This window comes from Sphaeramia orbicularis, chromosome 4 (genome assembly GCF_902148855.1).
Source record: "Sphaeramia orbicularis chromosome 4, fSphaOr1.1, whole genome shotgun sequence".
In the NCBI taxonomy this organism is placed as follows: domain Eukaryota; kingdom Metazoa; phylum Chordata; class Actinopteri; order Kurtiformes; family Apogonidae; genus Sphaeramia; species Sphaeramia orbicularis.
Window position 1 is genome coordinate 31,171,891 of NC_043960.1, and position 27,967 is coordinate 31,199,857.

Below are 27,967 nucleotides of genomic sequence, written 5' to 3' on the forward strand. Positions count from 1 at the left end.
AGAAAAACAGATGTCATTTTTGGATTTAGCGGTGCAAAATGGTCCTAATTCAATTGAAAAAACCTAGACAACTTGCAAAAAAACATTTTTTTGTAACCCAGTGTAATAGATAAAGTTATGGAACACGAAAGCACATAAAGAGATACAATTAGAATTTTTCTGCAAATCTTCTCTAGCCTATGTTCAATAAGTAAATGGTCCAATCTATAAGTAATAGAGAAAATATATTATATTGTTATAACATCTGAATTGATAACCCTGAAATAATCCTCCCACCCTTTCCCTGAGATTTACCGCCATCTAGTGGACATGTTGGTTCCATTCACCCGCACCCTGCCCCTTTTATGTCCCGCCTCAAACACGGATGAGGCGCGTACTTTATTGTATACATCAGTTGGAGCGGGTGGAGCTTAATGTGTAGCCAACGAAGAAGCTCTCTCTGTGAACCCCGCTCTACCGGGCTGTGCTGATAAAGATGAATCGCACTGAGTCTTCACTTACGACTACGTAATTTGTTTCCATGCCTCGTGCCCCCGTCCACGACCTGTCAATCAAGTCCATTATGAACAGCTTGTTAATGCAGCAAAGCAGCTGAGGGGACGAGAATAGCGTAAGAAGAGACCGCAGGTAATGTAGAAATTTGTTGTTAAGTTTGACATGTTCCTGGCTACGTTTGTGTGGTCTTTGCAGCGTTGCATCTGATTAGGTTCAGTGTCATGTCATGGAGGCTTGTTCATCGCTGCCTGGATGGTTTAGCTTTAGCAGGCAAGCTAACGTTATGTTAGTATTAGCAGGCTAAGTGGTTAGCAGTAGCACCCATGCTAATATGAATGTTACCTAGCATTAGGATTGCATTATGAGCGAACTGATGCTGTGTCAGTGTACGAGCTACTCCCTCAAGTAGTGCCACTGTTAAAATGTCACAACCCAGTTACAACAACGGTACCACAGTTATTAGAGAACGTGCCCTTGGTAGCATTTACTGCTATGATATTCCAGTTTGATCTGACGTCTCATGTAACGGTATGGATTAATCTCTGGCCTTGAACCTTGTGTGTTGTTACATTAATTAAGCAAAGGTAAGTTATAACTGTTTCGCTGCATTACTTTTTAATATATAAACTACACACACCGCGTTAATTCTTAACACTGACCTAGCTGACAATGAAGCATTTAGGGTGACGTTAGCTCCTGACTAATGTATTTAAATATTTAGAGCATTATAATTTTAATGTAACGCTAGTAGCTATATAGTTTTAATCCGTGGGTTAAAGAGACACTCCTACCACTAATTTATCATTGAATTTCACAGCGATACAGTATGATGTTTTCAAGTTTAGTAATGGGCCTCTATTTTGTCTCTGTTAACGGTAGTTAATGCAGCTAAAATATTCTTATTTGTGAAAGTCAACAAAGTCACTCTTATGAGGTTTGATAGTGTAGTTTCAGTTTCTAAGACTGATAACATAGCTGCATTTTAGCAAAATTAAATGGATTCTGGAGTGGGAACCTGGTTATGTTGACCAACTTCCCACTATTGGTATAATGTGGAGCAGAAGCTTCACTAAAGTGTGTAATTTACATATAATGTATGTCAAACAGCAAGTATTTAATGTTTGCTATATACACTATATGTCAACCAATAAGTACTGGGGTCATAATCAGCAGATTATTGTGGATTTGTTAACATGTTATTGGTAACACAGCTTTCAACATTATCTTTGTCTTGTAGGTTGGCTGCCTGTGCAGTCAGGAGAGGAGAGGGGAAGATGCCGTCCCCATCTTTTACCCTCGATGCTCAGCTGAGATTTCATGACAAATGGCTGAAGATAGACTTACAGGTTAGTGTATACAAGTGATAAAGGGAATCTTATTAAAATGTCTAAGACTAGAGGGACATAAATACATTTTATTGGCTCTTGCATATGAAACTGTCAAATGAGGTTGTTGTCATATTTAGTATCTTGTATTACTATGTGTTGTGAATGCACCATGTGGACTATTCATTTCACATATAGTGTCTATTTTCCTCTTAACCTCAAATTTTTATTCAGCCATCTAAAGTGTAAGCATTTGATGTATATATTTATACACACACACACATACATCAAGTGATCACATCCTTGTTTTGGTAGAAATGGTCACTTGCACAATCACGTAGTTATAACATAGCATTAACGTAGAGTATGTACAGCAATGAACATGCCAGCTGTATCAGACATCCTTATTCTGAGTAATTATTGTTTTTCTTGTGGTGGTCTTGTGATAAGAGAGAGAACCTATGGCTACACATTGAATTAATGGAGAAAAAAAAATTAACTTTGAGATTTGTGGATGAAAGCTAGTGGATGTTCTGTACTTTTTATATGCTCCTCTCTACAAAAAAACCTGCACTGGCACTGAGCTGACTGTCTCATACTATAAAATAACCAGTGCAATGAGCCGTCTGTCTCCAATCTGCAGCCTGTCTGGAGTCTCACTTATCTTGAAAATTGGCTTAAATGAAGAATAAAGTTGGGGTAGTGTGTCAGGTTTTCCCATTGTTAAAGCTGCCTGGAAAGTACAGAACACCATTCAACTTCACTACTGTGTGTCTTATCTGTTAGTGGAGATGTATTTGATTCTTTTTAAAAGTGGATGATCAAATCCTTAAAAGCAAAGTTTTTATGAGTGCTAATTTTTAGTTGAAAACTATGCATCAGTGGTGTATAATCAGGCTTGTTATAATGTAGATTTTACAGCATATGTAGAAACTATATTGTAATCTTATAATGCAGGGTGTCCCTAAAGGCAAAATTCATATTTTTAAGAAATAACATTTTCATCAATATTTTATTTTTAATTTGGAATATTAACAAGTAACATCTTCAATATGATTTCCCTCTGTCAACTTGAAATAAAAAAATAGTTAATGAGCTTTCCTAGGTGTTCAGACTTTAGGGATACCCTCTATTTTTGTGATAACAGTCTTGGCTCATCTTGCTTATTATTGTCTTAAAGACTGCACATTTTTCTCCACATGTCTAAGTTGTGAACTTAGAAATTAAAATTTACACAGTGCCAAGAAAATGCAGATCTACGTCTGGATTCACTTACATAATTATAAGGCAGAGTTTGAGAAATACTAGTACCCAGGATATGGAATATTTAGTGAAAAATCTCAACATTTTGAAGGACTTACACACTGTGGTTAATTCTGACATTTTTTTCTGCATACACAGGCATTTCAGAGAATGTGTGCTAATGAAAATTTGCCTCAAAGGCAGGGTTTTCCTTAAGATTTTTTGAGGGCTTAGGTGCTGTCTGGGTCCCAGTGTTTTCTCTAAGCTTGTGGGTAGGGCACAGGGGTGGGGGTTTGGAGGACTTCCTTCAGGAAAAATGTTATGTTTCACTTAATTTTTGATGGTAACTGTTATCATATATATGTACAAAATATTGAAGTGCTAGATTATATGTCATATATCATAAATAACACACAAAGTGTCATTCAGTTAGATTTGTTGCTCTCCACCTCAAGGTAAGTAAAGTCCTGGAGAAGTCCTGGAAATTTTTAGTAAAAATATGTTTTCTTCTTTTGGCAGCGGGCATTCTCTCCAGAGGGACTGAGCGAGATGTGGAATGAAATGGTAAAAGATGAAGAGATAACATTCAATGGAGAGGAATCCGCTCACCCAGGTATAACACCGTGACATTGATTTTCCACGTATTTGTGACAGATTGACATAACATGTCTTCCGATAACGTGGTATATGTTTCTCATCGCTCTCACTCTGTGTCAGCTATATGTGTGACACATCACCTTTCTGAATAAAGTAAAGATTAATGTTGGAATTTCTTGGTGCTCTTTTCAGAAGATTGCACTGATTGCTTTGGGACTCAAAAGAAGGATGAGCCCAATGACAAAGAGAAGAAGGAGGAGGAGGAGATGTCAACATCAGTTCATCACTCTATCATTGAAACTTGGGACTGGGGCCGGCAGCCAGGTGAGATGATCACCTGACTTTAAAGGGACTTAAAGTGTCTCATTTTATGTGGCCTGCTATGATGGTGTCCTTATTGTTCAAAGCATTTTGATACCAGGTCCTGAATGATAAGTTTCGTAGCACCATTTTTATGAAATTTATTTTATCAAATATGTAATTACATTGCACTTTATAGTACAAATATGTAGATGTATTATTCATGTCTTGCTTATACACTCCAAGCAATTTCGTAACTTAAAAAATACAATCCTCTTTACCACAGTGTGGTTTAACTTGTCTGTTACATTTTACTAGTTTTGTTTTTCAGCATCCTGGTATTTTTTCCCTTAAAAAAGTGTTTCAACTTACAACAGAAACTACAGCAGAAGATACACTGTAGGCTTATCACCAAGTATTACATACCAGTTTTATTGTAATAGCTTAACCTCCTGCAATTGTTATGCCGAATCATCATAATAGACCAGGGGTGTCCAATCCTGGTCCTCGAGGGCCAGTATCCTGCATGTTTTAGATGTTTCCCTCTTCCAACACACCTGACGGTCATTATCAGGCTTCTGCAGAGCTTGAGGATAGGCTTATCGTTTAAATCAGGTGTGCTGAAAGAGGGATACATCTAAAATATGCAGGATACTGGACCCAAATCAGCTGTATAAAACCTCACAGAAATGTTACAATCCATCATTATTTTGACATTATTTTTCATTGTTAGATGTTTGAGTGCTGAGGAAATGATATATTAATGATGCAATGACTCTGCTGTAATCCTATATTTTACACAAATGCTTTGCTTTGCAAAGCACACTGTTAGAAATCTTTTCTGTCATTTACTCCTTAAAATAAAAATTTGTTACTGACTGAAAAGCCATTTTTCTATACAATCGCATCTATGTAATTTGGTTTGTTTCATAAAATTATTGATATAAAGACTTTTTCTCATGTTGTGACTCTTGTTTTAAACCTGTCTGGTTCCTAGTACAATAATTATTTATACCATGCTGATGGCAGATGGTTTCACAACACTGAAATGTCGAATGGATATGGTTATACTGACCGTATTCTGATACTGACACAGCTCAACCCCCTGTTTATCAATTTAAAGTGTGTCAGACCCTTCTCATGCTCGAATGTTTTGCTGGCACGTGAGTTGTGGAAACTTGTGAAATGGCAAGTTGCAGCCAGCCGGTCTGAGCGGTTATTTTTACCACTCTGGAGTGTAATCTTGGTAGGTGTCATAATTTAGTCCAGCACGGGACAGCAGCTCTCACTCATCCCAAGTTGTGTTTACTAGCAGGGCTGGGTGGGACCGTGTTATGGTAGTGGGAGATAAGGATTTGGTGGGGGGGTCAGGTGGGGAGAAGTGTCTACTACATGTGTAGGTTTTATGCATAGCCCCTTGGCTGCTTTGGTCTTTGTTTTTTATTGACTGAGCCAGGAAATCACACTGGTCTGATTGTACAGTGAGTGTAACTGGATCGCTGCATGGACGAGTGAGCGCTCTGTCATTGATGCTTAAAGTTCAAACAGCATACTTCCTGCTTTTCCATTGAGTGGTCCGATATCTGGAACATGTTGATCTCAGCAGTTAGAGCCCAACCTATTGTTTGGAAATCAGAATGGTGCACAGTCAGACACATGACAGTTTTGCTCTGTTACTTATCAGTGGGTTGTGTTTTCTCGTCTGTGCTACAGCTTTTATAGAGCTGAGGAAACTCTCCATTTATTGTCTCTGCAGCAAAAGTTAATATTTAGCTGTAGGTAATGTATAATACATAGTAAGAGACTTTGTCTGCCTGAGCTACATATTTGTTCTGACAGCCATGCACAGCTGGGATGCATACAACCTCCGGCCAGTCTGGCTTACATAAAGCTTAAGTGGATTTTAGACCTGCTATTTTAGCCCATCTTGTCTTCCCTGCAGCACTGCTCTACAGATATAATATCGAAGCAGATCAGGAAAAAAGAGAGGTTCTGATTATGGTCAGAGGGGAAACATTGACTGTTGTGTGTGTGTGTTTGTGTGTGTGTGTCTGTTTTCTTGAGCAAAGCCAAAACCACAATTGTAGTAACAGGGTTTTTGCATGTCAGTAAAAATCTGAAATCATTAAAAATCTAATAAGATAAATGTTGTGTATACACTCTGATACTCTGTTTTTTTAAAGCCTGTTGAAAATCATTTATTTGTTTGCCACTGCACCATGTGGAAGAAAACACTGAACTCAGTAACTTTGATTGTGAAAGCATTAGAATCAGATAGGAAGTCAGAAAAATATTAAGACAGTGTAAAAAAGCCACTAGCAAACACCTGCCATTGGTCATTATTATTATTCTGTGTTCACATCAGGAGCATCATTAAGGTCTGCCCTCAGTGCAGTGGGCTGTGAAGTGGGTCTACATTTCCAAATGAATGTAATGACTATTAACAAAGCACACTGGGTATAAAGTGGCCAGTACGGTTAGTTGTAAATAGCTTTGTAATGATGATATTTTCATTGCTTATTACCTATGTTTACAGATGACAACGAGCTGAAGGACTGTCTGATGGTTCTTGTTGACGACCAGCAGAAGCTTTCAGCTCAGATGGCCAAAAGCACTTTATCTGCCCAGCGTCTGCGCCAGCGCCTGGTCATACTAGAGCGCTACCTCATCTCTCTGAGCCACAGCATGATGGAGGAGAAGTACAAGGTCCGCTGGAAGACGCCCCCCAGCCCACCACTGCCTGCTGCTGACAATAAGAGGTACAGATATGAAGCAGAGAGTGACAAGGGGCTGGCACAATGGAAACATTAAGCTTGAAGCATGAGTGCACATTGAATTTTCATTATTTGGGCCTCTTAATAAAGCTCATATGCTTTATTTTTTTGGTTTTGTTCTTCCAGTCCTCGCCCAGCCAGTAAAGGTGTTGAAGGTTTAGCCAGAGTGGGCTCCAGGGCAGCGCTGTCTTTTGCGTTTGCCTTCCTGCGTCGGGCATGGAGGTCAGGTAAGAGTTGCCCAGGATACTGGCTCCGATGACAGCAGTCATAGTTGGAGAGTTTCACGTAACAGCTGTTGATGGAGTTATTGTGCAATGTCACTGGAAGTGCATAGTAAACAGTCCAGCACATGTTGCAATGTTGTTTGAAAACACTCTGTTGCATAGCTATGTACGTGAAGTAGTGCAGACGGCATTGCGAAATAGTACCACAGAGACATTTTGGTCTCCTACTGGTCGATAATGTATTCCACATGAAAACTGACCATTTGAGACTGGATAGCACAGACACTGAAATAGCCAAGTCTCCATTATTGGCAGGTGGTAATCCAACTTTTTAAATGTATACCCATTTAAATTTTGGATAACTCTCTTTCTAATAGCTGTATTCCAGAGTGCCACTCTTGAATACCTAGTAAAGTAAAGGGTGACTGTTAGCAGCTACCTAGCTCACAAAAACACCTGACACTGGAGAGGCCTGGGATTCTCTCTAAAAACCTGACACATATTCGCTTGTTTGTTTAATTAATAATTATTATTAATCTCAGTCCTAAAGACATATCAGCTGGACATCCATATTCACCATGTTTGGCCTTGTTTTCTTACATTAGTCATGTTTATCTGTTGATATAAAAGGTTTGAGCATAAATTTGTGCCCATTCAAAGTTAGTCTCCTGAAAGGCTTCATGACTCAGAAACAATACAGTTGTTCTGGTTTTTTATTATTATTATAATGAAGGCGTCTGTGTTTCTCTGCAACAAAATAAATAAATAAAAAAACAAATAAATAACAGCAAACTGTTTAATGTGTCTGCTACAACACCAGGACTAATTGCAGTCATGTAAAGATTTTAGACTCTAACCTTTGCTTTTCAAACAAAAAGGGGGGCTGTATAATCATTTATGCATTTTAAAATAAACTTGCTTCCTGTATCGTTTACACAGTGGTTGTGTTACCAGCTTTGGAAGTGCTTGTGTTTGTTTAGTTGTGAAAGGAGAGGTGCTGATTTAGTTGTGTGATGAGAGCTGCTTGTCCATAGGGACTGGGTGGGAACAAAGAGCCATCCTCTCTTCTGTAGTCTTCCTGTAACATGATCAGTGCACACAGTTAAGCCTCTCATATACAGTGTAGCTGTATTCCTGGAATACACTGTGAAAACAATAGAAGTGTATCAGTGTGTTCTTTCCCCTGCTGAATGAGCACACACACTGAACACATCTGATAGGGTTATCATATTCAGAAGCATTTTAAGCATGGGCTAATTATGTGTCTGACCTAATATTCAGAATTTTTATCATTATCAGTGTGATTTTAAAACTATAAATTAATATAAAAATAATCAAGCTGTTTTTAGGTTGCTTGGTCGATCAGTTGTGTTACCAAATCAAGATAATTAAAAAAACTGATCAGCCAGGGAATGGCCGAACCATATGTTTACCATTTTAATTTATAATTAACACTATCTATACCATGCTGTATTTTATTGACTATATCTGCTCTAGTTTCTTGCTTGCTACACACAAACACTAAAGCAAAGGTGCAGTAAAAATGGTGCTGTAAACATTAATTCAGTATCTTGGTAAAGTAAAACATAAATCTCCACCCATCCCAAATGAATGAAAAAAGATGACGACTATGCTTACTGCTTTGACAAATAGACTAAGCGTTTTATGCACAACCTTAATAAAAATGCTCCACTTTAACTCTGATGCAGCTGTTTCTCACTGTCTGCTGCCATAGACAGAAATTGCAGGCATTTCATCCTGTCGCTGTGACAGTTTAGTGTCACCACTATATTCGCCAAATCACAACTGGCCTGTAAACAAGAAACTTCATTTTTTTTTCACATGAAAAGCACTAAATCTTTTTCACGCCCCAGGGTAAATGATCTACATGGTGTAAAATAATTTAGTATGACGTAATAGACCTTATCCAATGCAGTGGATGAACTGACATAATAAGGCCAAGGTTATGCCTGAATATTAACCTCACCCAGTTCTCAAAGTAGTGCCCTGCCCACAACACAATGTGGCTGCTTACACATTACGAGTAACAGTCTGTCAACACTGAAAGAAAGATGTATTAACTTTTGGTATCTGCCACTAAAATCATGTTCGGCCCTACGTTACAAAAAAGTTGCTTGCCGGTAATTTGCAATATAGTTTTTGCTACTGTCAAAACAAAATCCTAAAGTGTTTTTGTCTTTTTTTTTTCTTTTAAGAAGTGTTGTGCAACATCATGCTGTTTAATTCTTCTTCTTTGATTTACTGCTTTAGGTAACCTTCCTATATTCCACTTATTCATCAAACATGTTTGCCTGCAGGAGACGATGCAGATCTTTGCAGTGAACTTCTCCAGGAGTCTCTGGATGCTCTCCGTGCTTTACCAGAAGCCACACTGTTTGATGAGGGAACTGTGTCATCTGTGTGGCTGGAGGTTGTTGAGCGGGCCACCAAGTTCCTCAGGTGATTATTTGTTAGTCAGCTGCTGCTTTTGTGTATTGTAACGTGTGCAGTTGATAATCTGTTTTTTTAATCTTTTGTGTGACCAGTGATGTGCATGGAAGTGCCAGTACAAAAGGGAACATTCCCCTCCAGGACCAGCATCTCGCTCTGGCCATCCTTTTGGAGTTGGCTGTACAGAGAGGCACACTCAGGTAATCATATATACTTCTGATACTTGTTTGTTTGTTTTAGCTGATATCCAGCTGCAGATGAAATGTCTTGCCTCATCGCTGCTCACATTCCGTCCTGTCTTTGTATCTTTCCAGTCAGCTGTTGTCTGCCGTTCTGTTGCTGCTGCGCCTGTGGGAAAGCGGTACCAGAGAGATGGACAATGAGAGGTCCACGCAGGGAACCAGCGCTCCATTGCTGCCCCTTCTGCAGCGCTTTCAGAACATCCACAGTAGCAAAGAGGAACCCATTCCTGAAGAGGAAGCTGAGGTGAACATTACATCTACTGAAAAGCATCTTTGTCCCTCAGTTGAGTTGAATACAACACAGGGAACAACGGTATTAGTGTAGCAAAACAAAAGAATAGCCTTATTTTGACCAAGAGTATTTAGAACTTTTAGTCTCAGGAACTAAGAGCTTCCTCCAGCCTGTTGGTTGTCTGCTTTTTCACCATGATCTGCAAAGATTAAACAAGTCAACTGACGTATGAAAAAGTGAAAGCAGTTTTTAGACATAATTTTTGTGCATGACTGTATGACACACTGTTCTATTCCCCTTTGATATTTGATGCAAAATGCTCGATAGTATATGAGGTCTGTAGCAGGAGACGTTGGACAAGAGCCACTAGTGGATGTAGGAGAAAACCCACTGGTGTAAAAAATATCGTTTGTGTCACAAGTGATGAAATGAACTAGATATTTTGGATGATACATTAAGTACTGCTTGCTTAACTGTCTGGAATGTTTTGCATACGCTTTTTCACTGTGGGTCACTGGTTCCAATTCCCACTGGATTGTCTTATGGGTAAATGCGCACAAAGGCCTAGACTTCACAGCCCGTCCATCTGTCACATGTCTGCCACTGTGTCTGTGATTCCATGGTAATGCAGTGTTTCGTCTAGGACATTGTTTTTAGCAGTGTAGGGAAGGGACTTCTGTTGTACCTGGAAATATGTCAAAGCACAGTGTAAAAACTATACATATAGCTCAAGCTCATTGAAATTGCTCTGGAACACCTTTCAGTCCTATTGCTGGTTTTGATTTTAACTGATCAGTACTCTTCGTGTGATTACTGTCTTTTTCAGATCCTCACAGCCCCCCTGAGTCCAAACGAGAGCTTCCTGCGCTACCTGACCTTGCCTCAGGACAATGACTTGGCCATTGACCTTCGGCAAACAGCTGTTGTTATCATGGCCCACCTGGACCGCTTGGCTTCTCCTTGTAGCCCTCCACACTGTAACTCCCCGACATCACACAAGGTGACATTTCTTATCAGCTACCAGTCTGTAAGGGATTGTTCTGTTTAGATCAGATGTTGCACTGTCCATCAGGCACTGTGAAGAATACTGTGTGCCCTTTCCTTGAAATGTGATAATTAACAAAAAGCACAGATAAAACACCTCGTATAAAATGATACTAATGTGACTTTGCATAAACATTAGATAGGATGTTTTTTATTTTCATTGTTGGGAACAGTACTTTGTTTCAAAAGCTTTAAATGCAGTTATTAAAATGTTGAATGGTGACATAAAGTGTATGCATGGTCATTTTTACAGATATAGTTTTGTTAAAGTAGAAGCTGCAGCCAAACTGGCAAATGTTCAACACTGTGTCTTCCTCTCTGTGTCTTTGTTCAAGGGCACCTTGCAGGAGGTGATTGCCTGGGGCTTGTTGGGGTGGAAGCTTTATGCTAATGTTAATGGACCCATTCAGTGTAAGGCCCTTTCTAGCCTTGGAGTCACACAAATCGTCTGCTCAGAAAAGGGCTTTCTCATTCTGTCAAGCAGTGGTGGTGTCTATACCCAAAACTACAAGAGCACAACCCTGGTAAGTGCAGTTAAATGAGTGTTTTTCTAAAAATTAAATTCACTATTATGTTTTGATTCTCCATGTCAGCTGCAGATTAAGTCCATGAATAATGTTGTTACAGGCTCCAATGTTAATCCATGGTCTGAGCTCCAGAAAGATTGTGAAGCTTGCAGCTCATCCTGATGGGCAGCATTACCTGGCCTTGTCATCCAACGGGGAGGTTTTCTCCTGGGGCTGTGGTGATGGGGGCCGTCTCGGACACGGAGACACCACGTAAGCAACAACAAACCTGGGTTACACAGCTTTAATCCTACTCCTAAGGAGGGATAAAGTCATCCAAACGTAAAGATCCCAATTAATAAACTAGAGCCCCCACAGTTCTTTAATTCAATTTAACAGCCCACCTTGTTATATTAGAAAAAGTGAAAATTCACAACCCACAATGCAATCTATGATTCTGCTCCCAAATTTAACAGGTTTGTCCTCAGCCCATGTCCTACTCTTTTGCCAAGTTTCATGAACGTCTGGACAGTGGTTTACAACTAATCCTGCTGAAAGACAGATTGTGTCACAGTAACTGAAACACAAGTTCTTTGGCAAAATGATTTATTCTTAAATCCCTAACGGCACTTGTAATCTGTCCAAAAGTTGTGATCACGCTGTGGGGACTGGGGACAGTCAGTTATTAGAAATGTTGTTTTAAGGATCTTATTTTCTTTCTTTTGTTTAGATTAAAAAAAAAAAATCAACCCTAAAAAACCAAACAAAATAGTGAGAAATTAATCAACACTAAAGCACTGACCGTACGTAAAACAAATACAATGTTTTTTTAACTTGTCAAAGCAAAATAATTCAAATTATTTGGTAAATTTTGGTACCAACACCCCTCAACTTGCAATAGACATGCAAGTAGAAAAAGTCCTTGAAAGCATTTAGTTCTCACTGAAATTCTCCAGAAGTACTTGGTCTCAAAGTAGTGTTTTATTATGATTGTCAAGCAATTTCTTAAGGACTGCTTAAGTGTTTAATAATTCTTTGCCACTTTATTACAGGTATTTAGAAGAACCTACAATGATTGCAGCCTTTAATGGGAAACAGGCAGGGAAGCATGTGGTGCACATTGCCTGTGGGAGCACATACAGCGCTGCAATTACAGCTGACGGCGAGCTCTACACCTGGGGCAGAGGGAACTATGGTCGTCTGGGCCACGGTGAGCCCTACAAGAACACTGACTGAGCTTGAACTTTATATTATGGCCAAAATATAATAGTCTTTGTCTCTTCTGTGAATGACAATGAGTATGTGTTGTAGGTTCCAGTGAAGACCAGACTACACCCATGCTAGTGACGGCACTGAAAGGACTGAAGGTGGTGGATGTGGCGTGTGGAAGTGGTGATGCACAGACTCTTGCCGTTACAGAGAATGGTGAGAACAGAATCATTTTTGGAATGAATTCTGGCCATTTAAAATATCTGCATCAGTACAATGCTTTGAATTACATTCTTGTGTTATTACAGGTCAGGTTTGGTCCTGGGGAGACGGAGACTATGGTAAACTGGGCCGAGGAGGCAGTGATGGTTGCAAGACTCCCAAACTGGTGGAGAAACTGCAGGACCTTGACATAGTGAAGGTTTGCTGTGGCAGCCAGTTTTCAGTGTCTCTTACCAAAGATGGTCAAGTGTACACCTGGGGAAAGGGAGACAACCAGCGCCTCGGCCATGGGACTGATGAGCATGTACGCTACCCCAAGTTACTCGACAGTCTGCAGGGTAAGAAAAAACATAATAAAAGCCTCAATAAAAATAAGAAAATACACTATTAAAACATGTCAGTCTTTCTGTTTAAATTATATTCTTCAATTATGCTAAAGGGTTGAGTAACACAACACAAATAATCTTAATAATAATAATGATAATAATAATAATCTAAATAATATCATTCTGAGGTGTGTGGAGGCAGTCAAGTTTAACCAACAAAGGTATTTTTGTAAACCTTAATCTATTATATTGCATCAAACTTTATGACTACCTTAGATTACAAATAACTAAATATAAATATCTTCACACATCAGTCCAGTTTTAACTCTAAACAGTAAATATGATCCTGTCGTACGGAAATCTTAAACACCCACACTGTTTGCTCGCTCATATAAACCTATTTTTGTGAGAGTTTTAGTTTAAATTGATATGTGCAGTCCATTCTAAGAGTACAAAACCATGTGTATTGTCTTTATAATTAGGAAAGAAAGTTGTGGATGTCGCTGTGGGTTCTACGCACTGCCTTGCATTGACTGATGATGGAGAGGTGCACAGTTGGGGCAGCAATGATAAACTCCAACACTTTGACACACTCTTTTCAAACAAGAAGCAGCCTAAGGCCCTGCCAGGGCTCAACTCCAAACACATAGTGGGGATCTCCTGTGGCCCAGGACAGGTAATGTACACAACTGACGTTACTGCTATGTTCATTATTCAAAATAAACATTTGTAATAATTATATGCTATTTGTGTTTTTCAGAGCTTCGCGTGGTCCTCATGCTCAGAGTGGTCCGTGGGGCAGCGTGTACCCTTTGTGGTGGACGTGTGTCCCATGACGTTTGAGCAGCTGGATCTGCTCCTGCGCCAGGTCAGTGAGGGCATGGACGGCAGCTCAGACTGGCCCCCGTCACAGGAGAAGGAGTGTATGGTGGTCGCTACACTCAATCTGCTCAGGCTACAGGTAGGCAGCAACCTCTCAAAGTGGCATCTGAGGTTATAATTACATTTTTCTTAATAGTCTTGGGACCCATCAAGTCCAATATAAATAGTGGGTGTTTATACTGTACTTCACCCATCATGGCTTGTTTTCTCAGGAATACAAGTTTTATACACACTTGGACACATTACCACACTTCGCTGGTTCTGTGACTTGCTGGATATATTTCTAACTTAGTCCATACCACCCATCCTCATCATTCCAGAATAAGAAGTAAAAACTCTGGGATATTTTGTATTTCTTTAATGAAACACTTAGGTTTGCAGTGTCAGGGGAGATGTTGTTTTTGGTGGAGGTTGTCCCCCTTTACACTAATGTCACTGCCGTTGCTTGTCAAAGCACCGGTAGACTGCATGTAATGCTGATCCTATTAAGAATATACGGTATATCTAAAACCTCACCTGTTTCTCCAGCTCCATGCAGCCATCAGTAACCAGGTGGATCCGGAGGAACTTGGGCTAGGACTTGGCAGTGTTCTACTCAACAACCTTAAACAAACAGTGGTTGTGCTCGCTAGTAATGCAGGAGTGCTCAACACAGTACAAGCTGCTGCCCAAGCTGTCCTCCAGAGCGGCTGGTCAGTGCTGCTGCCCACAGCTGAAGAAAGGGCGAGGGCGTTATCGTCACTGCTGCCCAACGCTGGTGAGTCCAGATCTGAAACCCTCTAGAACTATAACCAGTTACAAGTCCTTTAAAAATGGACTTTTGTCACTAATGAAGGCAGATTTAAATCTTTTCAGACATAAGGGAAATAACTGGTCATAATTTTTCCCCAGCATCTGGAAATGAGATGAGTGTTAGCCCAGGGCGTCGCTTTATGATTGACCTGTTGGTCAGCAGCTTGATGGCTGATGGAGGTTTGGAATCTGCACTGAATGCAGCGATCACTGCTGAGATACAGGTTAGTGTGGCGTGTACACTTACATGTCATAAAACACATTGTGCAAAGGACTGTTTCACAAATTTTAACAGTTTCAGAAATTATGTTTTATAGATCTACAGCAGATACAGAACATGATACGTTAACAATTTTAATTTCATCATCAAACAATATCTCTTTTCTGACAGGATATTGAAGCCAAAAAGGAAGCTCAGAAAGAAAAGGAGATTGATGAGCAAGAGGCCAATGCCTCCACTATGCACCGTTGTCGCACTGTGTTGGACAAAGACCTGATCAACACAGGCATCTATGAGTCTGCCGGGAAACAAAGTCTACCTCTGGTGCAGCTTGTACAGCAGTTGTTGAGGTATTTGGACTTTGCCCGATGCATCTTAGATTGTACATTAACACTGCAATAGGAGCTATAATTTTTGATAGAGAGCAGATTAATATGATTGATTTCTGCAGGAACATCGCCTCTCAGACAATTGCAAGACTGAAGGATGTTGCCCGACGTATTTCCAACTACTTAGAGGCGGAACATGTGAGCAAGGAGCGCTCTGCATCTCTGGACCTGTTATTACGTTTCCAGAGGCTGCTGGTTAGCAAGCTTTACCTGGGGGTTAATGGCACAGAGAATGTCAACGGATACAGTGAGTGACGTATTTTGAAGAACCATGGAGATGCCAAACATTTGTCATATTTGAAAATTTCAGACAGGATTTGTTTGAACCCTCATTTATTTTACTTTTTTTTTTTTAGATCCGGAGCTTCTTGGAGTTGGTTCTTTGTTAAAAAAGTACATCGCTCTGCTGTGTACTCACATTGGAGACATTCTTCCAGTGGCTACAAGCATAGCCTCCACTGGTCGCCGCCACTTCGCTGAAGTGTCTCGTGTTATTGAAGGAGATTTAACTGGTATGTTCTTCATTCAAAGTATGGAGTGTTTTTATGCCGATGATATTACCTTTAATGAGGACCAACAAAATGAAAAAAACTCCGGGTGAAAAAAACATTTGTGTGTAATAACAAGGTTTTCCTAAAGAAATATATTACACTAATTGTACTGTGTATTTACAAAACTAAAATAAAACAAAAAATGAAAAAATATTCTTTAGTTTTGCCTTATAAAATATGCAAAAATGACATAGCAAACAAACCTCCATAGCCTGAACATTTTCAAAAAATAAAAAGTTAAGTGCAAATCCACTTTAAAAGAAAATGAACTAATTAACACTAAAATGAAATTGAAAATAAAAAGTCAAAACAAAATAAAAAACTTGAGAAAAATGTTAAACTAATTTTACTTATATTTTTTGATTCTTCTTGATAGGCGTTCTCCTGCCTGAGCTGGTGGTGTCCATCGTCCTCCTCCTCACCATTGATGCAGGGCTGATGCAGGAGACTGGTTCTATTCCTCTACTCGCTGGACTCCTGGAGCACCTTGACCGTTTCAATCATCTGGCTCCTGGACATGAGAGGGATGATAATGAGGATCTGGCCTGGCCAGGCATTATGGGTATTCTATCGATTCTGTGTCATATTAAATGAATATAGGCAATATTTTATTCATATTCATTCAAATGACAAACTTTAAAGCTTATGGTTCCAGATGTAACTCATTCTTAATACTGCTCTGGCAGGATCATTCTTTACTGGCCAAAGCTCTAAGAACAATGAAGAGGTGTCTCTTATCCGCAAGGCTGACCTGGAGAATCATAATAAAGATGGTGGTTTTTGGACTGTTATTGATGGAAAAGTCTATGACATCAAGGACTTCCAGGCTCAATCTCAGTCACTAACTGGAAACAGTATCCTCGGTAAGGACTAAGTGCATTTTTGAGAATGAATATTTTATGTAAAATGCAGTTTGGAGTAAAATGATTTATTCACCTCAGTTCAGTTCCATCTTTACTATATGGCCAGTTTGAGTAAAAGATTAAGTGTCTGCTGGTTGGCTGGGCCTTGGTCCCTCTTTGTCGGCTCCTGATCTTTGGAGGGGGTGTGGTTGCATGTCTGTGTTCTTCACCTCACTCTCTTTGCCTTGTTCACTCTGTCACAGCAGATTAATGTGAACAACTGATGTTGTGTGGATTTGTTACTGGTATTATTTGGGCGAATGTGGTGTATGATATTCTGTTCATGCTTTCTTTTCTTATTTTCATCATTTAATAGGTCGTATGTATTTGTTTTTTTGTAGTTTTGTTTGTTTTGTGTTTTTTTTTTTCTTTCTCTTCTGCCCAGTTTACTCAGTTCTGGTTGTAGTTATTGTTCGCATTATAATTATCACCATGGTTGTTACTGTTTGTGTTGTTGATACTTTCTTGAGAGGGTCTTCACCACCTTCTTCTTTCTTGCCCCCCCCCCCCCCCCCCCCCCCCCCCCCCCATGTCAGGTCCGACATCAAAATGTGGTTCAACAAAACTCATAATAAACACAGTAGAATATCAAGGGGAGCTTCATATACTTTATGAAGTTACCCTTGGCAAAGCAAATTTGTTCAGCATCAAAAGGCAGCCAGACTACCATTCTGCTGTTAGGATGCTGGACAAGACAAGTTAAAAAAAAAATGCAATTGTGAGGAGATATAACTCTAAATATATAGAGTAAATGCATAGAAAACCCCCAAAAAAGTTAGAAGAAGTGTCCTCTGTGGCCATTTAATAACCAGATTGCATTGGGAACAAGCATATTTGTAAAGTCTGTTCCTAATCTTTGGTTGTGGTTTCATTAGCCTTAAAAGAGAAAAGTAAACTCTAGGTTGATCACTGTCTGAAAGCATTGTTAGAACTTGATTTACACCACTTCTTAATCCATCTGTATAAAGCTTATCTTAAAAGAAGTCTTAAGTCTCAGGAAAATTTGCAATATAGCTTCATATATATGTGATAATAGTATATAATATTGAGATGATTTGAAATAAAGTTTTGTCACAGTCACTATCATATTGCCACCTATTAATCTGAGAGTTTCTGATGGCTTCCTGGGGTTTTATCTGTTTGGCAAAATGGCGTGAATACATGGCACCTGTATATGAAATGATTTATTTATTGACTGCTTACAGTCTTTCGTGATATGTTTATCATGTGTGGTCATATACAATGACAATGTGATTTGTCAGTTAGCAACACTTCTAAGAATTTTGATTGAAATATTGTTAGAGGTCAGATGATACTTTTTTCAGTTCTTGTGCTGTAACACAGTGTCTTCTTTTACAGCCCAGTTTGCAGGAGAGGACCCAGTAGTTGCTTTGGAAGCTGCACTGCAGTTTGAGGACACCAGAGAGTCCATGCAGGCCTTTTGCGTTGGCCAGTACATGGAGGTACCAATTATACCTATGTACAAATTAATTCCTCCTCTGAGATCGGTTTTATTTATAGTAAATATTTTGATATTTTGTCATTTGCAGCCTAATCAGGAGACAGTCACAACCCCAGATCTCAGCAGTCTTTCCTCCCCGCTCATCGACACAGAGAGGAACCTGGGTCTGTTACTGGGTCTTCACGCCTCCTATCTGGCCAAGAGCACCCCTCTGTCCCCCATGGAAATCGAATGTGCCAGTGGGTTCAATATCCAAAACCAAATCTATGTGCAGTCTTTCGAAAGCTTTTCATTTGACATTTTTTCCAATAGTTGCAATTAAAATAAAAAAAAATAAAATAAAAAAATCTCCTTTCACAGCCTGGCTTCAGTCGTCTATATTCTCTGGAGGCCTGCAGACCAGTCAGATCCACTACAACTACAATGAGGAGAAAGATGAAGACCACTGCAGCTCCCTCGGGACAACTACCCCAGACAAAGCCAAATTATATGCTCGGAGAATAACACTCAGTGACCACGCACAGCCCTTCCTGCAGGCAATCGCTGACAACAACACTCAGGACCACTCTGTGAAGGTACAAGCATGACCAAATGGATATGGTTTTGCTATAAATATATTCTAATCTTTCTATAAAAACACAGTACTCAGATATATTTCAATTTAGAAAAGAGAGCAAGTTGAAAAGTCTAATAATGGCACAAGTGACCTCTAAAAACAGATTGAGTGCTTCATTTTATGTGATAGTGTTTATGTGAATTGGGTGTAATTCATTTTTCCAGCCCTATACAAATAAACCCAAAAGTTAATTTCAGCCCTAATGACTAATACATGAACTAATGCGTTCATGTTTTGTTTGTGTTTGTTCCATTATAGGACTTCCTCTGCCAAATAGAGCGTTGCTGTAAGCAGTACCATCTTATTACACCCATCACCTTCCCCCCAGAGCACCCAGTGGAGGAAGTTGGCCGCCTGCTGCTCTGCTGCCTGCTCAAACATCAAGACCTTGGTAACGTAGCAACCAGTCCTAGAAGGGCTGTACGAGGAGGAATTAAAAGCTACATTTGGCCCACTTCATCTTTGAAATGGATTGTTCCCCCATTGTTATTATTGTAGAACCCACACTAGAGGATAATTGGGCTAATTTTGGGTCCAATTCACCCCTTCAGACAATTGAGAGGGGTGTTGTGTGTTCAAGGCTTGTAGTTCTCAATTATCTGGTCAAGCAAGCATGTTGTGTGAGAGCTTTATGCATGAAATTTGAATGTTACTGACATGTTGATATTAATCAAGAGAAACTATGAATTAAATTATGTAAATAAGGCGACAAGAGCGAGCTGATCATGGAGCACCACCAACCACACTTTACCGTTTAACCATAGCTTGCAGTTTCACGGTTTGAGACTTGTCACAACTCAGTCTGTACTCATTTGTCTAAAAGATTATAGAAAATGCACATACTTCCTGCTACTACATTTTTGCTATTCATGGGATTTCTTGGATTTAAACAGAATGCCATCTTAAGTATTATTAATTAGAGAGTAGCTGAGTTATTGGCTGATTAATTTTTGCCATTAGAACATTTTACAAACTATCCAAATTAAGAAATTTTGGCTCTGATAGTGTTCACTAGCTACTGGAATTACTAACTCAGAGAAAATATTCCCCCCAAAACTAAAAACTCTCTCAGCCAGGTTTTCTTTACCATTAATTTGACATTCAGTTCCATGTTTGCTGTTAATGTTGTTGAGTTTAATGTCCAATGATCACATTGATTTGCTTATTTATGAAGTCATTTATTGCTTTCAGTATGGTTTTTTGTTCTGCTCGTATTCAGTTTCTAATGACATCAAAGATGGTTACTTTCTGGCAGTATCAAACTTCAAGAGGAGTTTGATATCAGCTGATTATACTATATATCTATAGCTATATCTATCTATCTATATATATCTATATCTATCTATCTATCTATCTATCTATATATATATATATATATATATATATATATTACTGATTGTCTTAGTAGACCTGTATGTGAATTAGAATATGTATTTTTATAATACTGAAAATATAAAAAAAATCTGTTTTTAATTGGTCATTCATGCACTTGCACAGTTTCTTGGAAAAACAGATAAATGATCTGATCTGTGTTTGTAGAGCTGTTTAGGCTGAACTCTGGTTTCTTTGTCACAGGTCATGTCGCTCTCTCACTTGTCAGTCAATGTGCCTTGGGTGTGGACCAGGGGAAACAGAGGTCCCTCCCCAAATCTGTGATTGACGTGTGCCGCATGGTCTACCAGGCAAAATGTTCTTTAATTAAGGTAAGATTTCAGCTTATACCATGTACACTGCAATAAGTAGGCATCATGGGAAAAATGTTGATATAGAAGAAGTTAGTGGGCTTTCATTGACATTATAGTTTTGTCCTACTTGTTTTAGACCCATCAAGAACAAGGTCGCTCCTATAAGGAGGTGTGTGCCCCTGTTATTGAGCGTCTTCGCTTCCTTTTTAATGAGCTGCGTCCTGCTGTAAGCAACGACCTGTCCATAGTGTCTAAACTGAAGCTGTTGAGCTCTCAGCCACGCTGGAGACGGATCACCCAAAAACTCATCAGGGATCGCAGGAAAAAAAGAGGTGGGGTTTTAGGAGTCTGGTATCTACTGAAACTCACAGCATGGAGACTCTTTGTGTTTTGTTTGTATATTACCAGTTTTCTAAATGAAATATACTCCTGTCTTTAGTGCCTAAGAAGTCAGAGTCTGCTGACATTGAAGAGCCAAAGCTGGAGAATGAAGGGACCAATGAAGAGGAGCTTAACGTCAACATTAGTGCCCCACCTGCTGATAGGAAGTCACCTACTACCAAGCCATCCAAGGTAATATAACAGGGATGAAAGGAACAGTTTTTAGTACAGTGTATCAGTTGCATTGGAATCTGCTGAGGTCAGCATAGTAATCAGTTAATTTTCAAGTGCAGTGAAGGCATCATAGCAATGACTTTTTGCACAGTTGGAAATTCCTGTGGTTTCATTCCTTTACAGCAGGACAAGTGGCAGCCCCTCCTCAACACTGTGACCAGTGTCCAGAAGTACAGGTGGCTTAAACACAGTGTCCAGGGTGCCTTTTCTCAGTCGAGCCTCATGGCCACCATTGTGGAGTTTGCACTGAAAGAAGAACCACTGGATGTGGAGAAGATGAGGAAGTGTCTTCTTAAACAGGTGATTGTAAAGCATGAAGTCATCACTAGCTTCATTTAGTAAGAAGTGTAATTAAAATTAGTTGAGGATCAGTCAAAATTATATAATAAATTTTTCTGTGAGTCTCTGTAAAAAGAAACCTAAAGAATGTTCACCTTATTTTGCAATAGCTGGAGAGGGCAGAGGTGAGGCTAGAGGGGATCGACACAATGCTGAAGTTGGCCTCCAAAAGCTTCCTGCTGCCTTCTGTGCAATATGCCATGCTCTGTGGCTGGCAAAGAGTCATACCAGAAGGGACCAACATTGGGTATGTTAATTTATAGAATGTACTCTATGTTAAAAAATAAAATTTCCCATAATTTTGTAAATTAAAAGTACTGGGCATAATTGTAACAGTTTATGTGATGCAGTGAGTGTGTGAAGAGAAGAAACTTTTTTTAAGCCCATGTTGTCCTGAGCCTCCTCATGTTTCTCCTTCACAGGGAGCCCCTGTCTGACTGCCTGAAGGATGTGGATCTGATCCCTCCCTTCAACCGCATGCTTTTGGAGGTGACGTTTGGCAAGTTGTATTCCTGGGCAATCCAGAACGTTCGCAACATCCTGCTTGAAGCCAGCGCCCGCTTCAAGGAGCTCGGTAAGTGGCTTCATATTGGCATAATAGGGATGTAAGGGTTTTTCAAATCCATGAAGCAGTTCAGGCCTCAGTATTTAAGCCATTAATAAAAAGTCTTATGACAAGACTACATACAGTATTACCTAAGAGTAAGTAGATGAAGAATAAGAGATAAAGAAGTAAATGCATACAAACCACCATACTTACAACCAGTCTACATATAAACAAAGTAAATGCAAACGAATGAACTAATCTGTTGATATATTTGTCATATGCCAGGTGTGCAGCCTGTTCCTTTGCAGACCATCACCAATGAGAACCCAGCAGGACCAAGCCTTGGCACCATTCCACAAGCTCGCTTCCTTCTGGCAATGATCCACATGCTGTCCCTCAAACACGGGGCAAACAGCCTCAGTCTCCTACTGAATTCTGGTGTACTGGCCCTCACACAGAGTATCCTCAGGCTCATAGGTGAGACCTGCTCAGTCAAGTATCCAACAGTTGACCAGGCAGAATAGAGAAACCTGCTGCATGCTTATCAGTGAAGGTGTTTGATTTCACTTCTACTGTTGTATCCAGGACCGAGCACAGACAGCACTGAAGAGGACCTGAGCCTATGTGCACATGGAGGTTCAGCCACAGTACTGGAAGAGTCCAGAAAGGAGGCTGCCCCTGCCCCTCTTCCTGCATCTGGCCCAGAGCTGGCTGCAATGATGAAAATAGGAACCAGGGTGATGAGGGGGGTTGACTGGAAATGGGGAGATCAGGTACAGAAACCTTGTAAACTGTTAAAACATTAGGTGATGTATTGGTGGGTTGTAATCCTCAACTATGTGATCCTGTTAATATTTTGTCCAGGATGGTCCTGCACCAGGTCTTGGCAGGGTCATTGGAGAACTGGGGGAAGATGGTTGGATCAGGGTACAGTGGGATACCAGCAGTACCAATTCCTACAGAATGGGTAAAGAGGGCAAGTATGACCTTAAACTTGCAGAACCACCACCAGCTGCCCAGCCTCCCACGGAGGACTCAGACACAGAGGATGACACAGGTCAGTTCACTGTATTATGGCAATAAATTCAGCACAGTTCTAAGTTAAAAGTGATCTTCAGTGATGTACACCATTTTGTTTTTGTTTCAGAAGGTGAGCTGATTGAAAAGAGCAGTCATCCAACCGCTATGATGCTGACTAGTACAGTGAACCTGCTGAAGACACTATCGCTGACAGCTGGGATCTACGCTGAGGTTTTACAGACAGATGCGACACGGACCCTGTGTGGGCTTCTGAGGATGCTCGTGGAAAGTGGAGCTAATGACAAATCAGGTAGATAAAAACACTTATTTTTAAATTATTCATTGAATTATACAGATCTTGTTTGTGAGAGTATAACAGGATAATGGGTAGAATTTGATTGTAACATGCCCTATCTTGGATGGCAGGATGTCACTCTCACAGACTCGTCTCTCGGGAGCAGCACAGGAGCTGGTGTACGCTGGGCTTTATACGTAGCATCGCTCTCATGCCTCAGATGTGTAGCACACTCAGCACCTCTGCATGGATTAGCCTCCTCATCCGAATTGTTGAAGGGCACCAGTCATTTAATGCAATTACTCTGCAAAGACAGGTATGTTGTTTTAATGGCATTTTCCACACTTTGTAAATAATGCAGTTTCTCAGGAATTTTTTTATGTGAAAGAACCTTGTAAAAACAAATCTTGGTCACAGAAGCTTTAAAAACTAAATGTTAAACAGGTTTTCCTCATGTCCTTAAATTCTTAACATTTGTAGGACTTTGACTTTCAGGGCTTTGAAAATCATTAAATTTCATAAAAAGGTTGATGACATTGAAGCTAAAATACAAAACAAAACCATCACATATCTAATAAACATTAACTCTTTCGGTGCCAGACAGTTAAGGGGCTAATAAGCCTTAAAAGTGCCACAGAATTTGGCCGTTTTTCAGTATTCCGCGTCGTTTTTATAATATTTGAAGAATCCTGCAGGAAACCGCTCGGTAACATCCGACCGATTGCTGATTAGATTCAAAACGCACCGGACGCAGCCGATTCATTATTGATCATAATTTGCATAATTTATAATAATAATAATAATAATAATAATGATAATAATAATCTTTATTTATATAGCACTTTTCATACATTAAAAACTGTAGCACAAAGTGCTTTACATATCAGTTGAAAAATCACTTCATCATGACTGAGCACGGGTAGACCAGAACAAAAATGTACAAGTAAAAGTAAAACATCAATTTAGGAGGCGCTGTCTCAGGGAGCCATCCGCACCAGGAGGCAGCCGCCTACCACGGCGAATAGGCACCAGCAACACAGCCCCGCATCCCAACTAGTGGGAGAGGGCCAACTGGGACCCCCACCCACCAGAAAGGAGCGGACCCCAGTGAGAGAAGGCGCCACAGCCCCCGGAGTCCACAGCCGCCCCCCGGCATGGAGGGCTCCCTCTGATGAAACACCGGAGAATAAGAAACATTAAAAAGATATAAAAATATTATTTGGTCGCGTGACCTCAAATTCCCATCTGATTGGTCTGAAAAGGGGGACACAGAAAGAACGTCATCGAAATGTGAGAAAGAAATGGGGGTGGATGGTTTGTTTGTACACAAATATGGCGTGTTCTCCAAAGCCGATCTGATCGGCCCGTGGCACTTTAAAGGTTGTATTCGTAAAGCCGATTTAATCGGCCCATGGTACTGAAAGAGTTAATGCAAACTGCAGCCTGGTCAGAATACACTGGAGCACATCAATGTGATGTGTGATATCTGGTTGGGAACAGCAGATTTAAGTCAAGTATAGCAAAACTGAAGCTTACTGTAATGAATATTGTGCAAGGAGATTCACAAATAGAGAGAATTGGGTATAAAGGCGTCACCATCGCATGGAAAGACAGAATAACAAAAAGTCAATGGCAAACTCAGATTTTCCTTTTTTACTAGCTGAAATGTTAATAGTATTTTACATTTGTTGTGTTAGAAAGTGTTTTAAAAAGCTCTCAGATTGGAATTGCACCCACGCAAACCTTATTACAAGTTCTGTATTAAGGGGTATTTCATAACATAAACAATTGTTCCAAAAATGTGTAATATGTTTTGAAGTGTTTAATAAGTCTATAGACTTATAGTAGACCTTAAGATAAACATGTATTTTTGGAGATCTCACATGATGATTATAGAGTTAATTTTTTTTATTGTAGTATCATAGAGAACTTGTGGTACTGTTGTCTTACTTTGCACATCTCCTATTTGTCCAGATTCTGGCACTACGTCTCCTTCAGGCAGTCCTACCCTCATGGGATAAGATGGAGCGCTCTCAGGACATGAAGTTTCTGGTGGAAAAGTTGTTTAGCTTCTTAGGGAGCCTACTGAGCACCTGCTCCTCAGATTTGCCACTTCTCAGAGGTAAAGTTATGACTGCACTCTGATTTAAGGTGGTAAATGAATACCTTCTCTGTAATATGGACTTATAAATGACTTCTCTCTCAACAGAGGGCTCTCTGCGAAGGAGGAAGTCCCGCCCTCAGGCATCTCTTACAGCCACACACAGCAGCACACTCGCTGAAGAGATTGTAGCTGTCTTACGCACTTTGCATTCTCTAAACCAATGGAACAGCCTTATAAATGACTACATCAACACTCAGCTGAGTGCCATTGGAGATGTGATGGCAGGCTGCCAGTCTGAGGCAGTAAGGGCTATTTCCATCTTGGCTGCAGTAATTGTGTATGTGTCTTTCTGTTATCATGCTGATTGTGATTGTGCCTTTCTGTGTTCCAGTGTTTTCTGGAGGAGTATTTTCCTGAATCTGAAGGCCCCAGAGTGGGCAGTCTGATGGCTGTACTTGCCGTCATTGGAGGGATTGATGGGCGCCTCAGGTTAGGAGGTCAGGTCGTTCATGAGGAGTATGGAGAGGGAACAGTCACACGCATCACCCCTAAAGGCCGCATCACTGTCCAGTTTCATGAGATGAGGACATGTAGAGTTTGCTTGCTTAATCATCTGAAACCGGTATAAAAGTTTTTAGACGCACATATCTTACAAATAAATCTTTTCAGCACTGATGGTATTATTGTTTTTTTTGTTTGTTAATTCAGCTGCCAGCAGTGTCCTTCAGTGTGCAGAACCTGCCCTTCACTGAGCCCATGTTAGCAGTTTGGGCTCAGCTGGTCAGCCTTGCCGGAAGCAAGCTTGAAAAACAACGCATGAAGAAGTCCTTAAGTCGAGGGCTTACAGGTACACAAATTACTGAAAGCTTCAACACAATACCGTATACAATATAGTGAATACAATATGTAACTCATAAACAGGATCACTTTTTTATCAGAGCTGGATACTGAACTGTGATACTCTTATGGGACTGACTGCATTGCATAAGAAAGATGAAGATGCTTAGGGTATCCAAATGTCCAATAATGGCCTCAAGGTAAACAAACTGGAAATTTAAAATGTTGTGTCTAACATTGTATGAACACATTTCCAGTTTGTTTACCTTGAGACCACAGATTTATTAACAGTTTCATAATGAACTGAAACCATATTTACACTTCAATGGGTACCAGTATGAATAGTGAAAATTTTAAAATGGCAGCCACTCTAGTATTAATTCACTCAACCAAACACACACACAAGCAGAATAAACAGTCAGCACAGCAGTCACCATCTCTCTTCATGCCTAATAAAATGCACTTGGCTGTTAGGAATCATCCTAATGTCTGCTTAAGTGCACTGACAGTGTGCACGACTTTGTTCTGAGGATAAATGATAGGTCTGGTCCAGGGGATTTAATCAGACTGCTTGTGTTCCCAGCTGACCAGGTGGACATCCATTTGCTGCGGTGCCAGCAGCTGAGGCTGTACATTTTAAAAGCAGGTCGGGCTCTGCTCTCTCACCAGGACAAACTCAGACAGATCCTCTCACAGCAGGCTGTTGTAGACATTGGACCAAATCCCAGTGGTAAGACTTCACCCAGGAAAATGTACACTATCCACTAGTTGCATAATCCAGTGCACAATCATGAACATGTTGTAAGCACTTGATTCTTCAGTCAACATTACAGCATCATGTAAGATAGCCAATGAAAACTAATGGAATGGTAAAAGTGATATCAATTAGTATTTAAGGTGTATTGACTGATTTTGTGCTGTCAGCTTATGCAGTGAGTATTAGGCAGAAAACACTCAACCTTAAAAGCTGTCACCAGTAGCCTTTGAACTGCACAGTCAATTGGATGTACAGAGAAATATTACAAATCCAGCCTGTCCAACTTGAAATGAGGCATACCCTTTTTTGTTATACATGAACAGCCTCATTTGCATATCAAGCAGGAAAATGAAATCCAATCAGAAATAATCATTCAGAAAACATCTGGCAAAGCTCTTTTAATGCCAGGTGTGAACAGACCTACTTGTGTTTGGTTAATTCAGGACTGATATTTTCATACAGGTGTCCAGAATATCATTTCTGAGGTTTTGACGCTTCAGTGAAAACTACCTCAAAAAATGCCTTATAAATTTCAGTCATAGCTTATAAAAGCAAGTGTGCGCACGTGTGTAAATAATTAAATAGACTGCAGGGTCCGACCATGGCTTTGTTCAGAATAACTGTGAAAATAAATTGGCTTCTGTCAAACAAATTAAATGTGTTTAAATAAAAATGACTACATGTACATTAATCACTTCAAAATGGCATCCAAGATGTATGACAGTAATTAATTACTGTAATTGTAATTTTACACATATTCTATAT

General features: G+C 39.9%; 1 protein-coding gene across 5 annotated transcripts in view; it reads left to right on the plus strand.

Moving 5' to 3' along the window:
- The first annotated feature begins 540 nt into the window (after positions 1 to 540).
- Positions 541 to 27,967, plus strand: part of herc2 (HECT and RLD domain containing E3 ubiquitin protein ligase 2) — a 59,209-nt gene continuing 31,782 nt past the window's right edge. Inside the window, exons 1-44 of one of the 5 annotated variants that reach the window (XM_030132021.1) lie at positions 541 to 627; positions 1,733 to 1,841; positions 3,582 to 3,675; positions 3,852 to 3,983; positions 6,496 to 6,718; positions 6,860 to 6,960; positions 9,276 to 9,417; positions 9,504 to 9,608; positions 9,723 to 9,894; positions 10,709 to 10,882; positions 11,262 to 11,450; positions 11,554 to 11,705; positions 12,485 to 12,642; positions 12,744 to 12,857; positions 12,950 to 13,201; positions 13,672 to 13,865; positions 13,950 to 14,150; positions 14,600 to 14,828; positions 14,963 to 15,087; positions 15,255 to 15,433; positions 15,535 to 15,719; positions 15,829 to 15,984; positions 16,400 to 16,585; positions 16,710 to 16,886; positions 18,285 to 18,388; positions 18,476 to 18,626; positions 18,748 to 18,962; positions 19,262 to 19,394; positions 20,579 to 20,706; positions 20,825 to 21,020; positions 21,128 to 21,261; positions 21,427 to 21,603; positions 21,753 to 21,889; positions 22,065 to 22,216; positions 22,475 to 22,666; positions 22,775 to 22,962; positions 23,054 to 23,246; positions 23,337 to 23,519; positions 23,636 to 23,820; positions 25,479 to 25,626; positions 25,714 to 25,910; positions 26,000 to 26,230; positions 26,317 to 26,455; positions 27,029 to 27,175. In XM_030132021.1, the coding sequence (XP_029987881.1) occupies positions 1,770 to 1,841; positions 3,582 to 3,675; positions 3,852 to 3,983; positions 6,496 to 6,718; positions 6,860 to 6,960; positions 9,276 to 9,417; positions 9,504 to 9,608; positions 9,723 to 9,894; positions 10,709 to 10,882; positions 11,262 to 11,450; positions 11,554 to 11,705; positions 12,485 to 12,642; positions 12,744 to 12,857; positions 12,950 to 13,201; positions 13,672 to 13,865; positions 13,950 to 14,150; positions 14,600 to 14,828; positions 14,963 to 15,087; positions 15,255 to 15,433; positions 15,535 to 15,719; positions 15,829 to 15,984; positions 16,400 to 16,585; positions 16,710 to 16,886; positions 18,285 to 18,388; positions 18,476 to 18,626; positions 18,748 to 18,962; positions 19,262 to 19,394; positions 20,579 to 20,706; positions 20,825 to 21,020; positions 21,128 to 21,261; positions 21,427 to 21,603; positions 21,753 to 21,889; positions 22,065 to 22,216; positions 22,475 to 22,666; positions 22,775 to 22,962; positions 23,054 to 23,246; positions 23,337 to 23,519; positions 23,636 to 23,820; positions 25,479 to 25,626; positions 25,714 to 25,910; positions 26,000 to 26,230; positions 26,317 to 26,455; positions 27,029 to 27,175 (7,042 nt within the window). In that variant the 5' untranslated portion in view covers positions 541 to 627; positions 1,733 to 1,769. Of the gene's footprint in view, positions 628 to 1,732; positions 1,842 to 3,581; positions 3,676 to 3,851; positions 3,984 to 6,495; positions 6,719 to 6,859; positions 6,961 to 9,275; positions 9,418 to 9,503; positions 9,609 to 9,722; positions 9,895 to 10,708; positions 10,883 to 11,261; positions 11,451 to 11,553; positions 11,706 to 12,484; positions 12,643 to 12,743; positions 12,858 to 12,949; positions 13,202 to 13,671; positions 13,866 to 13,949; positions 14,151 to 14,599; positions 14,829 to 14,962; positions 15,088 to 15,254; positions 15,434 to 15,534; positions 15,720 to 15,828; positions 15,985 to 16,399; positions 16,586 to 16,709; positions 16,887 to 18,284; positions 18,389 to 18,475; positions 18,627 to 18,747; positions 18,963 to 19,261; positions 19,395 to 20,578; positions 20,707 to 20,824; positions 21,021 to 21,127; positions 21,262 to 21,426; positions 21,604 to 21,752; positions 21,890 to 22,064; positions 22,217 to 22,474; positions 22,667 to 22,774; positions 22,963 to 23,053; positions 23,247 to 23,336; positions 23,520 to 23,635; positions 23,821 to 25,478; positions 25,627 to 25,713; positions 25,911 to 25,999; positions 26,231 to 26,316; positions 26,456 to 27,028; positions 27,176 to 27,967 lie in introns of those variants that run through there. The other 4 variants (XM_030132024.1, XM_030132023.1, XM_030132025.1 and 1 more) reach the window with 4 other exon arrangements.